Source organism: Triturus cristatus, chromosome 3_1, assembly GCF_964204655.1.
Source record: "Triturus cristatus chromosome 3_1, aTriCri1.1, whole genome shotgun sequence".
In the NCBI taxonomy this organism is placed as follows: Eukaryota; Metazoa; Chordata; class Amphibia; order Caudata; family Salamandridae; genus Triturus; species Triturus cristatus.
In genome coordinates, this window is record NC_140583.1 from 25,598,078 (window position 1) to 25,613,035 (window position 14,958).

General features: G+C 43.9%; 1 protein-coding gene across 2 annotated transcripts in view; it reads left to right on the forward strand.

The window, feature by feature from the left end:
- AMBRA1 (autophagy and beclin 1 regulator 1) overlaps window positions 1–14,958 on the forward strand; it is a 764,496-nt gene that overhangs the window by 18,500 nt on the left and 731,038 nt on the right. For both annotated transcript variants that reach the window (XM_085646678.1, XM_085646680.1), the window contains exon 3: window positions 7,187–7,245. In XM_085646678.1, coding sequence (XP_085502804.1) covers window positions 7,187–7,245 — 59 coding nt within the window. The remainder of the gene's footprint in view (window positions 1–7,186; window positions 7,246–14,958) is intronic.

Genomic DNA, 14,958 nt, shown 5'->3' on the forward strand with positions numbered 1-14,958 from the left:
GACCTCCTACTAATTGTTGGCTGAGCTGGGATAATCGTCACCAATAGCCACACTGCCTGCAACACGTTCCACCAATAAACCTTCGACAGAGAAACGAGGCGTGGCGCAATTTTCATAGAGAACTTCGGAGAGACAAGCGAAGGTAGCGGGGACCTACAGAAGAGGTAGTCCTAAATATCTTTTTGGAGTGGTTTTAGGTAGGGTGCGCGTTGGAAAAGGACTATGGAAAGCTTTTCCTTCGAGGGGGAGCAGTGAAGGAAGGGGACCTGTGAAAGGTGAAACAAGTTCATCTTCTTAAAGAGACAGCACCCTGATTTCAGTGAGTGGGATTACACAAGAGACCAGGCCACAGGCGTAGGCCACGTGTCATATGTGCATAATTGGCCAGTCGTGGAGGTTGATGGCCCTTGCCCTGTAAAGTTTATGTGATTGTGTATGTCAAAATTGTTTTGTTTATCAAACTGTCGACATCCCCAAATCCATTCTTAGACCAGTGTGGTTTTAACCTCCAAACTATTGTGTGCTAGCTATAATTGTTTTACAGTGCCTAGACCTTGCTGTTGCATCCTACCGCTATGGTGAATTGCCTCTCACAATATTTCGTATATAACAACTTTAAATCAACAAAGACCTGACGAGTTTTTTTTCTTATCTCACTGTTCTTTCGTTAAAAAACTTCCCTACTCAGTCTTTAACTGAGTTTGTACCAAAGTTAGCTAGCAAATTGAAAGGAGGGGTAACTATTTGTCATTGGAAGATTCTGGATGAAAAAAATGTATCTGCCGTACCCATATAAATATTTTTGAACCGAACCGGCAAGTAAAACTTTGTTCGGGCATGCTGTACAAAAGCACACGGAAGTGGTACATGGGACAAAGCAGGTTGGGTGATAGGCTTGCTGTTACAGAAAAGATAACCGCATGGACAAACATAGCTCTTGCTACAAAACAAGCTAGGCATGCAACACGTGTATGGCTTCATTTCCATATTCACATATTTACTCTGCTTGATTAGCTAATTATTCGCCACCAGCTTCCTGTGGCCCAGATCCTTGTCCCTGATCAATTTTCATGTCCGATAACATAAGAAAGATCTCGAGCATTTTAAAGGTGCATGTATCTGTAGGAGACTAAGAAACCAAGCTCATGGAGCCCGCCGCAGCCCCAGTTTCCATCATCTTCACTTGATGGCAATATTAACAAAGGAAGTAAAACTGGGTCCTGGTCATGTGGGCAGTGGCGTTTCTTTGTGTCTAGGTAATCTCAGATACCCTTGAGGTCTGTTTACCCTCTAGCTGTCTATTTTGTGTTGTTATAACAATCTTTGGTTTGGTAGACCAGCCCAAAGTGATTGCACCATATGAAGTACATGAAAAGCGTGCAGCAGTAGATGCACCCTCACCTTTCCTCCTAGATTTCTAGGTCCTATTGCTTGGTACTGAGCAGATTGTTTTGGTCTGCTGAACGCCTGTCATCTGTGCTGATAAGGAACTCTTATTGATTAAATACATAAAAGATGCAATGAAAACTTAAATAAAAGTAAACCTAAATGAAAAATAAATAATTTCAATACATCAGTTATAAACCCAACATTAGTAGTATTCATAGCCGCTATTTATTAAACAATTTACAAATCAGTTACTGGGATTCGTATACGTACAGCAAGAACAGAGATCAAAGGAGAACCTTAACCTTAGTAAGACCCGCAACACAATTGAAATGTTGCTACAGTGGGCACCGGATAACTGAATTGAGGCGAAGGGTCAGGAGCATCTTACATCAATAATATACTAGACAACATTATGTATAGAAGTATATTAGGCACAGGGTGATGATAATTTTCGAGAATCAAACCATTTTTGTGGGGCAAAAGGTGAAGTTCCGGTCATAACCCCAGTGTCTAGATTGCAAAGTCCGGTTTTTAGGCATTAAATTAAATTTTTCCCCAATGTGCAATAATTTACCATGGAGAAGTTGGGCTGTGCCCCCATACAGAAGGGAACGGTCTCTAAAAAATCTCAACTGCATTTCTTAATATTTGTTCCATGTATTTTATTTTTATAAAGTTATCAGAACATCTTTTGTTTAAGAACAACTCATCTAAACAATGTCCACTGTTTACAATTGTTTTACATCTCAAAATCAATTTCTTAAAACGCAATGCAGTTAAGTCTCTGCATCTCAATTTTTATACAGGGACAGTCTATTAATTATTCAGAATCAATTATTACACATTGATGGTACTGTTAGGAATAGTCAATCCTTTTCATTCCAGGGTTCTACCATTTTTTCTGGGCCCTACAGTTCCACAAGTGTGTATATCTTCATATAACATGATTGTCATATATATATATAATATATATATATATATATATATGGAATTCTCACTTGACTTTCAGAAATATAAGATTGCTATCTATGTGACTGGAATAGCCTTTATATGCTGTTGTAGCAACAGATTAGTTATGTATGGATATTTTGATGCATTTCTAAATTACTTTGTTTTGGACCCTGGCCCATTTCTGCTACCTATTTAAATAGTAAAACGTCTCAAGTCTGTGTAGTAACTTCAGTGCAGTGTAAGCGTAGGTGGAGGAATGAGGGAGAAGGGGATTTAAAGTTAACCTAGTTGATTATATAGCTCAAAACTGGAGCTAAACGTTTGGTCTGTCTCTGCCTGCTGAGTTTCTGTAGTTCCTTTCAGTTGAGCTCAGAGCTGTGTGGAATGGTGTCATTTTTCCAAATTAAGCTGGGCCTTTGTAATGTGCTTTAGTACTGTCTTCCTCGAACAGACGAAGAATCTGAATGAGGAATATAGTCATAGAAAATTACCCTTTTCTGGACAGCGATTTGGGGCATCGTCACTCTAACTGTCCTCAAAAACTACCCTTAGCATCCCTCCTTAAGGATTTATCTTTAATGCTCATTTGTTTAAAAACTCGAGTTTTCTAGTTTTGGGTGTACTCGCTGAGAGTTGGCCTAGTTAAACAAGCATTAAAAATGCAATAGGTCTCGCCTTTTATTAAGTCATTTGCTTTGCTATACAATACCATTAGCAAAGCAAATGGCTTTAACTTAACCAAAGGCGCTACCTGTTGCATTTTCAATGCTTGTTTAAAACTTTAACTGTGTAGCCCAGCACTGCCAACCATTCCTGTTTGATAACTCCTCATCTAGATCCGTGCCCATTTCACCTGTAGCCTCTTAAGTGGTGTCTAGTTGTTTCCCTTATGTCTCAGTTTGTGTGTAACCCGTTTCTTGGTACCTCCAGGGACAAACAATGTAGTACCCAATAGTTGATGGGTTCGGTCATCTCACATCCCTCCACTTGATTTAGCCACCTTTTTTAAGGATGCATATGTGAGAATCGGGGCAGTGCTTAATTTGTGCTGGTGGTGCCCAACAATACTTATTTTTGTAGGAACTGGAACATTTTATTATTATAGGGTGGGTGCCGTTGCTTATTTTCACAATTAAATTAGTATTGGCAAAGCCAATAGGGGCCCACTTTGAATCCGATCTGCCTTGCCAGTGCCTTTTAAACTTGCTATACAGCATAGTCAAAAGTCAAAGTAGCTTAAAAGCCCTTTTAAGACATGTAGGCTAGCTGAAATGTGCTGCCTAGTCCTCAGCATAAAAGAAAATAAAGGGCTGGAGGTTGCAGCACTCGAGGGAGCTGCACACGAGCAAGAAAGCAATGTAGAGGAGAAAAGCACACGAGTGTGAGCTCAAAGCGTAGAATGCAGGCTAGAAGTAAATAGGCGAGTGTTGAGTGAGGTGGCGGCGAAGAGAAAAGTACAGAAGGAATTCAGCTGTAAAACGCATGCAATCTCATGGAGTATCTAACCAAAAAAAAGAAGAGCCTGAAAAGTAAGCTAAGAAATAAAAAGCATGCAGGTGAGAGTGACCATGAAGCCAATAAATGGTAAGCAATGAGTGGGCTCTAAGCCTGAGAGTGACAATGAAGCCAACCAATGGTAAGCAATGAGTGGGCTCTAAGCCGACGGAAAGCCTTTTTACAAACAAGACCGTAACAAGACCTAAAATAGGACAACGCCCTGTTGTGGATTTCAGGGGAGTGGCAAAGATGACGATTCCCCCCTTTGCACCAGCTTTCTCCGCCTTTCTTCTCATATCCCTTCATCTGCCCACATTGCCCGCCTGTGAACATTGTTGTAAAACAAAACCATTGCCATCGACTGGTGTGGCTCATAACGGAGAGTCTGTTCTGTTGCTCTCGAGTGTAGCCAGAGCGCTCTCCTCATCTGATAGTGAAGGTCGAATGAGTACACAAAGGCGGCGTAGCCTGGCGAGCATCTTCACAGGGCCTACACACTGCAATTTAAGTTGTTCCCTTGATTAGTAAGGGTTCTTCTGGAGCACAGTATGCCTATAGGCAAGTCCCGACTCAGGCTGATTCCGAGACAGAGTTGTTATATCCAGGGTAAAATTGTTCTTTGTAAGTGTAATATATTTATTTACTTACCTATTTTACACAATAAGCACTGCCACTGGAATTCCAATTTATTCACTAATGTCAGTGAAATCCCTAAATATACCGGAACCCTCATCAGTTCACTTTAGTCATTCCGCAGAGCAGGTCATTGTGTTTGTGAAACAACTATCTGTTGAAATGTAGTGAGGCACCTTAGTGGCAACTGAGGAATATTAGCCCCTGCAAGACCTATAGAAGCTGTGCAACAAGGTAATGAGTCTCAAAATCAATGTACTGAGCCCAGGCGTATCTATTGGCAGTGGCAGCTTGTTCAGCGCACTTTACACTTGCCCCCCTCCTTCCTAAAAACCGGTCAGCTTGCACCATGCCAAATTATTTGAAGACCTGATGACGAGTGCACCTTCTGGAGGGATCTGTGTTTGGTACTATGGTGTTGGGTTCAAATCTGGGCTTTCATGTTCTAATACCTGGATACCCTCTCAGGTGTTAAGCTGCGCCATATAAATCTACGCAACATAGCACAACAATTTAAGGAGAATTGTGGAGTTGGGTAACAATAAATATCTGTTATGCAGCATCAAGAAAGCCTCAGATGAATATAAAAAGAACTGTTGATGGACAGAATGCAGAACAATGTCATACATTCACCCCAGTACAGAGATCTGGGCCTAAATCCATCATTTTTTTTGCTCACCATGCCATTCCAGTTTGGACCCAGCCATATGCAAATCAGTCTTGACCCTGTGCCCCATGGGAACAGTCCAGCCCGAACTGCCAGGTCCTCCCTGGACTGGAAACCAGCATCCTAGGAGCGGTTTCGGGGTTTCACCCCTCTTCAGCCAGGATAGCTTGATTCCAGTGGCATGGATAGCACGGGACTCACGTCTGAGCATACCCGTCCCACTCGGGGTGACAAATGCAAAAAGAACTGGCACAGGGTCAAGACTGATTTGCATATGGCCATGTCTGAACTGGGGTGGCGTGGTGAGCAAAATAACGATGGATTAAACCCAGATCTGTGACTGGGGGTGAATGTTTTGCCAATGTGCAACATTCCGTCCATCATCTTGTGTGTTTTGATGTTCGCCCTATGTGGGAAGGGTATGCCCAGACGTGTGTCCCGTGCTCACTACGCCACTGGAGTCAAACTATCCTGGCTGAAGAGGGGTGAAACCCCGAAACCGGTCCTAGGATGCTTGTTTCCGGTCCAGGGAAGGCATGGCTTGGCAGTTCGTGCTGGACTGTTCCCATGAGGCACAGGGTCAAGACTGATTTGCATATGGCCATGTCTGAACTGGGGTGGTGTGGTGAGAAAAATAACAATGGATTAAACCCACATCCGTCACTGGGGGTGAATGTTTTGCCAATGTGCAACATTTTGTCCATCATCCTGTGTGTACAGATGAATATAGACATATTATGAACAGAGAAACATGATCTGGCATGGGAGGGAGCAGGTGTTGGTGCATAATTCCTCAGGCATGCCATTTCATTGAGCCGTGCGAAGAGGGTAGGAGCACGTGGGCGGGATGCCAAGAGTTTGGGTCTAAATGTGGAGATAGTGGCTGAGCATTGGGATGGAGGTGGAATAAGAAAGTGGACAGTATGCACAGAGTAAGATTGCTAGGAAGGAAATGTGGTCGTAGAGACTTTAAAGATCAGTGAATGAAGATTTGGCTAATATAGCTGTAAGACAGTTTTTTTCTGGAGTGAGAGGGTGAATGATGTGTAGGAAAAGATTTGTGTATTGTCACAGTGAAGACGATGGGCGGGGACGGTAATCTCACAGGCAGAGCAGGGTGACAGGGACTGGTAGGTGAGGAGTTTGAAGATGAATAGGAGACAGACATAGGCGGCTTGTGATAGGAAGATTACCAATCTAGTGATGTGGTAGTGATACCTAGGGAAGTGGACCTATCTTCTGTTTACGAAACCCTGTTGCAATAAAACCTTCAACCATTAACTGAATAATAGCCCTGCAGTGCTCAATATTTTTATTGCCTCAACATGATCTTTCATATGATCCCGCTGAACACACCAAGCACATCTCTGTGCACAGCCCCTTGCCTGGATCCTGTCGTTTTTCCTTCATCGTACCTGCTGGTATTGAAGATCGACTAACACAGTTATCCGTGAGTTTGGGAATCTCTGTCTGGCTAGGCTTATTAGGGATTATAGGAAGCTGTTTATGAGGGCAATAGCCCAGCTCAGTTCCTTGGTTGAACAGTGGGGTTAAAGCAGGTAGATATGTAACAGCTGAAGCCATGCTGGCCGTAGCACAGTAAGGATTCGTGTCTAGCTTGAAGCACCTATTTAAGGGAGCGCTCTGTAGAAATATGCAAGTGTGTCTACAGCACAGAGCCTGCTCTTTATTACAAACACTGTCTACATATGCTGACCCTCTGAGATTATCTGCAGAGCAGGTAAGGATGGCACTACACTGCTTGAATTGTCTTTGTTTAAATAAGATGGTATTAACATTGATGGTCAGCACTCTTGACAGGGGAAATGTTTGAGGTAGTGGAATAGGTTATCCCATCTCCTCTTGTGGAGCTTCTCTTGTTCACTGGGACAGGTCATGTTGGCGTCTCCATAATATTATAAGAGTAATATGAGTATATGCTGTGCCACTGGACTTGGTTGTGGTGTTCTTTGTCAAAGCTGTTGTGGTGGGATCGAAATAAAACTAGACTCCAACATGTGCTTTTTTTCTTAACTTTATATTTTACAGAAGGTGGAGCTTCCCGACAGTCCGCGGTCCACATTCCTCCTGGCCTTCAGCCCCGACAGGTAAAACGCTACTGCGATGCTCGATGTGCATGTGCTCTAATGTGTAGTAGAAAACATCTTACTTTTTTTTCTTCTTTTATGGTAGCCTTGTTTTCATATTCTAATCTTTCTTAGTCTTCCGCTTGGCCTGTCAGGCTTTCATATTCTCTTTATTTCCTATCAGATTGATAGTTTTTTTGAGCTTTCTTTTTGACTCGTCTGTTTTATGAGTCTTTCATGTTCGTCCGTAATTTGCTTCTTTGACTCCTTCATGAGTCTCGTTTGTTATATTTACATCCAGGCAGGTGTCAAACCTCTTCGGAGGATGGCAAGTATCCACTTTATATTCTCCATCTCACACAGGAAGAATATAGAATCCATCCAAACCTCATGAAGCAATACATTGATCAGTGTTATCAGTTGGCTGAGCTCAAATGAGTCAAAGATTTCCTACTCCTGTCATCCACCTACATGGTCTGAAGCATTAGATCACTTTACCAACAGATGCTTAATGTTGAAAACCTTGGAAATGTGCTTGAGATGGGAATGGTCCTGGTAATCCATTGTGATTGGACCAAGGTTTGCGGTGAGTCTGCCCTGTGCAGTTGAATTGATTGGGCACTGTTGGACCCGGCCTCGTGGCGTGGTCCCGAAACCTCTTACCAGACCTAACGGGGGCAACCCCAACCCTTCGGGGCCCCCCGAGCTTGTATCCCGCTCCCCGCACCAGCCTTCGCGACGCGGCCCGCCCGGGCCTCGGTCCCTGCGAAGCCCCAACATCAAGGCGCCAAGACCCGACCCAAGGGGGTCGAGTGGCCACTCAACAGATCCCGGAGGAGGGGAGTTTCGATGGGGCCTCCCGCCGGCCCCCGACACCTGGGCCCGAACGCCCTCCGGCCTCCCTGGGCGATGGCTCCACCCCCCGCTGGGTGTCTGGACGCTCTCATCCCGGCCCCTCCGGCCCCCCAGGCGCGAGGGTCCGGACATCAAAGGGCTCCAGCCATATATCTGGGGCAGCCCACAACCAGGACGGTAGTTGTATCCTGGAGTCCAGAGCCCTGCTGATCGGATCGCGGCTGACCCTACGGAGAAAGACTCATTGCCTGGAACTGAGAACTCCAGCCCTGCTGACTGCGTCGCGGCTCCCTCTTGCTGAGAAGAAGACCCTCACGGAACATCGGAGCCCTGCTGACCTCGTCGCGGCTCGACCTCGCTGAAGCAACCACCGGAGCCCTGCTGACCTCGTCGCGGCTCGACCTCACCGAAGCGACCCCTCGAACCCTGCGGACTACGTCCCGGGCTGACACTGAGACTGTCCCGCTACCCCCGTTCCTAACCAAACCCTGAGACTCTTTTGGATCCCTTGATCTACCTGTAAATATTGCCTACGGAGACCGATTCTTAATTCTGATAAACGACTTGTGAGCATCGATAACCTGGTTGTGTCCCTTTGTGGTGGGAGGGGATTACTTGGCTGTACAATCCTAGGAGAAGGCCCTCGCCAGGAGGCCTCTCAGCGGCGCTCGGCTGCATCCTTACGGAACGGTGCCTCCCGGGGCGGTCAGTCCGACACCATCTGACGCTCCGGAGGTCGCCATTCTAACAGGCACTAATTGTCAAAGTGGTGATTAATTCCAAATAGTGGGACTGCAGATAAATAGTTTCATAAGCTCAAATATTCTTGCATATTTCGGAGAAAACATGTCCGAACTCGCAAAGGTTGCATTAATTTTGCTAGTCTCCACTGATTGGAAAGCCATGTACCTCCAAGCCGCTGGTATTTGCTAGGGCAGAAACCTGCTGGTGAGAAGTTGTCCTTTCTTCATTTTGCAAAGTCGCCTGTTGACTCCTTCCGTACTCTCAAGCTGCTGTTGTGTTTAGGGTATTGACCAAAACCTCCTTGCTCTGAACTTTGTCATCATGATGTACAGTATTGATGTACAGTATTCAGTACATATAAACTATACCTGGGTTTAGTGAAATGTTTCAGAAACTTACGCTTACTTGTCCCTTGTAACTGAAAAATCAACAAGCCATTCTCAGTTGGCTAATTGTATGACTCTGACTCTCTATATACTGAGAGCGTACAGCGAGTCTCAGATTGGTAGACAGAGGCAAAAGTCGATAATACTAATGCTCTATTTTGTGGCAGCGTGGAAGAGCAGTCAGGCACATCAGAGGGCAGTGCTAAGCATTTGTGGTACTCACAGAGGCAATAAATGAGACACACAATTTTCAAAGTTCGCTAAATGAATTATTTTTGCGTGCAATTACTCGCCATTGAAACCAATGGGAGAAAATGGAAAAATGCATATAAAATCACACAGTTGGATCTCAAGGTTTACCTTCAGGGTTTAAGTAACTAGCAATGCCAGGACCAAAGTTCCACCAGAAGATTCTCAGGAGCGTCCCGGATTCGGCCGAGAGCAGGGTGCTGAGGTCGTTGGTAGCTGTTGCGCTAGGAAGAAGGGGGCCACTTCAAAACACACTGCAAAGAGGGACTTAAAGGTAAGTTCAAGAGGTCCCACTTGAGGGAGCAGGTCACAAGGGGCTCAGTACCACAGAAGCACAGCTGAATCATCATTACCAAGACCAGTTGGGCCGGGTGCAGAGCTGATAGGTCAGCCGGGCAGCGTACCTTGAGTTGTCCTCACAGTCCGGAGCAGACAGTTTGGAGAGGCGATTCCGGGACAGCTGGGCCTCTCACAACGTGGGCCTCAGGGGTCTCTACGTACCTTGATGCATGCTTGCGTCCTGGGCAGTTGGAGTCCAGACTGGACTCTTCGTCTTGGTGAATGCTGAAGGGGGTCCCGTACCCCAGGTGTTGGTGAGGCACGGCTCCGGTAGATTCTGGTGTCTCCAAACTTGGTGGCGAGACAGATTTGATCCTCAGGAGCTGGTGTACCACTTAAGGTTAGGGTGCTGTGTTGGAGTCACTGGGGAGCAGCAAGTCGACAACCCAAACTTTGCGGATTCGGTGCTTGCGGTCTGCAGGGGATTAGTACCTCTACTCCAAGGGAGTTCTTTGGTGATTTGTAGAAGGCTGGAGGAGCTACGGGGATCCAGGAGATCTCACAGATGCAGGACGAGACAGCACACTACGGTTGTGGAGTCCTTAAGGTAGCATGCAAGGTTTGGCACCAGGTTTGTGTAGCGGGATTTCAGTCTTCGGGTCTGCAGCTTTTCTTTGTCCTTTTCTTCTCTGTGTTCTTTGAATCTAAGTTCAGGGTCCAGGGATGCCACCTAAATACTAAATTTAGGGACTTTACAGGGGGAGATGGTTATTAGCCAATGGGCTATCTACCTTTAGGGTGTCTACACCCTCTAACTGACCAGTTCCTCTGGCAAGGGGCTTTACCCTGATCCTAATTTGCTATTTCCCTCACAAACCAAGATGGAGAGAAATAAATAGTGGGGTCCACGCCGCCTGTCCCACATTATGGGTGGTGTTGGCTAGCTGGAGACCCACCTCCTAATTTAACTAATTTTCTTGCCTCTCCTCCTGCCAGATGTGGAACAGGAAAGGGGGAGTTGGCATCCTCCACTATCTGGAATTGCCTGGATCGCATTTCAAGAGTCATCACCTTTCAAGCTCCCCGCCCTCGAAGGCAATCCTGGTCTGAAGGAGGTGTGAAGCACTTCTACCAGAGCAGGTTTTGTTCCTGGCCTCTGAGAGCGCTGTCCCTCACCCCATGAGGTCAGAAACATGTCTGGTGGTGGCAGGCTAAGACTAGTCCGAGACCACACCAGTGCTTGGTAGGTTTTCAGGGGACTCTGTAAAGGGTCTCCTGTGTGCATTTATTAATTAATGCAACACTGGCATCAGTGAGGATTTATTTAGATGAAATGTTTGGTACCAAACATCTTGGGGTACAGTGAAGCCACCACAGAGCTAGGAAACTTGAAATGACAGGTGTTCAGCCCATGTACTCTATGGGTTCCCTGTGCACTTACAATATCTAAGAATGGACTTGATATGACCCTGCAAAATCTGCTCATGCAGATATGTCCACACATGGAATATAGTGCACCCTGTCATAAGGCTATAAGGCCTTCAGTAGGGGTGACTTACCTAAGCCTCATGCAATGTCTATGGGGCATGTCACACAGGGCTGTGTGCCATGTCGACTCTTCAGTTTTCTCTGCACCAAGACACACAGCCTGCAATGGCAGTGTGTGCATGGTGATCGGTCTGTGGTTTGCCACAATTTGTGCTGCAGCCCTAGAGGACACCCTTGAGTACCAGTGCCCTAGGGCCCAAGGGTACCATTTGCTAGGGACTTATAGGGGTTGCTGAAGTTGTGCCAATCGTGGTACAGTTTTAGGAAAGTGATCTGACACTGGAAAACCTGGTTGATAGGGGCCCAGTGCACTTTCAATTCGAAATCAAATCATACATCAGGCAAAAAGTGGTGGCTAACCATGTCAAAAGAGGCCCTGTCCTACACTAATGGAACACGTGAGTGGTTCATCTTACATACCGGGCTGCCTAGTAACGATGAAAGGTCCTAACTCTTTCAGTGCCCTGGGAAATGGCCATGGTTCAGTCATGTGAATGATATAATTCTATACGTTTCCCTGCATTGCTTTTCATGTGCACTCAGATTTATCCTTGCGCTCTTCGTACACCGGTCCCTTCTTTCTTCTCCTGCAGTGCTTTCATGGTACTGATGGATTAACCACTAGTAATAAGGGGGTACCCCTAGATTGATTGAGCTAGAGCAAAAGGGGAAAGAAAACCAATAAGACAAGAAGGTGCTCCACTTATCTGAGTTCTATAAACGCTAATAAGTCGTTAAGTCAAAGAAATCCTTCAGGCTAGATCAAATATGCAAAAAGAAGCAAATGGGCTAACAAATTATGACATTTTTTTTTTTTTGTTGATATTCATAACAAAAAATGATTTGGTGTCAGAATTCCTAATTATTATATAATAAAATATGTACAACAAAAATGGCCCCAACAAGTTAACAATTTAAATGGACAGCCGAACAACCCTCATTCATACAACTCAAACATTCAAAGTCCCATTCGCAGCCTGATTTAATACTCCGCACTTATCGCTAAAACATTCAATCTGTATCAAAAGAAATATTCCGACCAAAAGATGATATGGATCATTTGGGTCAGTTCAGAGAACAAAGAACAAGAAAAACACGCCAATGCGTGATTCGGTGCTGTCACCCTTTCTCATGGGTGTCACCATCAGGGCATGAACAGTGTACGTTTCAGGGGTCTAGGGGGCCTGTAGGGTGATAAAAAAGATGTCCAAAATATACATATTGTTTGTTGATTAGAACTAAGTAAGCAATCTATTAACAGATACATATGTGGCAGTAATATTAATTAACCGCCACACGAAACATAAATGGCCTGGCCTGAGGACAACAACATTCAATGCATGATAAACTAGCCCAAATTGGAGACTTCACAAAATCAATTGACTGCACACAAAAACAACTAATATTCAAAAGGTATAAATAGGGTAAGACAAGAGAAAAGCTGAATAAATGAAAATATGATAAAAACACCAAACATTCAAGAGAATACAAAAAAGGAGGAAAAAGGATTTTATTTCTTGAAAAAAGATGAGAAGACAAAGGAAAACAAAACAGACAAAGACAGCAAAATAAGGTAGGTGAAAAATAGGGAAAAAAGGGGAAGTCAGGACAGTGTAGACTAGAAACAGGATTCAAAAGATAATTCTTTATGGTTGCTCGACAGGAAGGGATTGGACCGAGAAAGGTTTTGACGTTAATGAAAAACTCACCTAAGCGTGAGAGAATTGTAGAGGAAGTAAAAGTAATCCCAATGAAAGTATTGAGTGATGAATCTGATGTATCTGTAAAATAAATATAATATAGAAAAAATGTAGAAAAAATATCGCAGGGCTCGATATGAAAAGACCGTAAACGACATACCAATAAAGGATACCTAACATAGAAGAGCAACAAATAAACTTGCCTGAGAGTTCGATGAAGTAAAGGCCACGGTATTGGCAAAAATTCATGGAAACACGCTGAAAATAGAAAGGGTTTCACACAATGGGTTTGTTCGCTCTGGACTGTCGTCTATCTAAAAGAAACAGAGGAAACGATACAAACGATTACCAGGACACATTACATTGTATCGATTGCAGGATACTAGTGTAAATATTTAAAAAAAGTTAATTTAGAAAACAAAAACCGGTCACACAGGGTAATAATGCAGATGAAAATAACCCTACAGATCGCCGCTGACTCTAAAAGGACTGGCGATCTAGTGCAATGGTAGAAGTTGGGATAAGTAAGACAGTGCTCAGTTATGCAAAAAGAGCAGTGTAGATGTTTGCGGATCTACAGATAGAGCAGATTAGCGCATAAAACATATGGACCTAGTGAGATAATAATCACGTTAGGACAGACACGCTGCAATATAAGCAGCAGATAACTGTGGTGTAAATCGATTATACTCTAAACGGTAAATTAGGGTTTAACATGAGGGTGGTAACGGTACTGAGAATTAAACCACTACACACTAGAAAGCCGTGGGCTGAGATTTAAAAAACTATCGTTTTTTAAAAAGTGCAAATAAGGATATAGGTGGAAGTTTGTAAAGATAACCCATATTGGGATTGAAATCGCAATAGGAACACATATTATAATATATGTATACAAAAAGATAGACATATCATGAAAAACATGTATACATAGCGAGGAAAGTATCCTAAATCATAATCACCCCGTAGAGGGTACCTTTAATCTGCCGAGCAGTCGCGTGTAGATGAAATAAACACGCTTGTTCCGAAAGATTCTATCCGCTGAATGGAAGTGATTTTAGTAATCCATTTTCAACTCCTAAAATGATAATAAACAGGAGCTAAGAAAAAACATAAAAGATTAAAGGCTAACTAGAGCGGAATATAAAATAAATGAGAATAATCGAATTAGGAGATCTCACCTGACAAGTAACTGCTTGAAGATAAAAGGAGATGGCCACTCGATAATGTCATGGAAGCAACACTCTGCCGATAACAGTTGTAAAACACTCGGGAAAACGCGCGGGATTTAAATAATGCCGAGGGGACGGACTGATTCAAAAAAGCCCGGAAGAAGAACCTCGGAAACACGTGATAGTGGCCAGAATTTAAACAGACAGGAACCCAAAAACAGAATACTATTGTAAAACATGGACAGATGATTTCAAAATATACATGCAAAACGATCCATATGAGGAATTGAAAAACAAAGGGATCCCTATAGGACAAGCGGTCTATAAATGCCATAAGGAACAAACCAAAATAATATCAATAAGGAAACAAAGTAACAAAATAAGTGGCAGACAAGTTCGAAAAGTTAAATAATCAATAATAAAAAATCAAGATACAAAAAATTTAGAAAGATCCTGCCCATAGGTCATCGTAATGGAAAACAGTTATTCTGAAGCAGGAATTTACAGGATAACAGAGGCCCGAGAATGTTTAACGGAGAATAAACGGGGATTGAGGACGCATAATCAGGGCCGTTTCTACCATTAGGCAAGACTAGGCGGCTGCCTAGGGCGGCAAAACGGGGAAGGCGGTAAAAAACATGAGTCTGGGAATATCAAATGCATCAATTCTTCTGGCCTGGATGACAGGGGGAGAGAGTGATTGTAGTAAAAGGGAGGGTGCTGCATTTTTCAATTCTCGCCTAGGGCGGCAAAACACCTAGAAACGGCCCTGCGCTTAATAAAATGTACTACTGGTTAGAATGA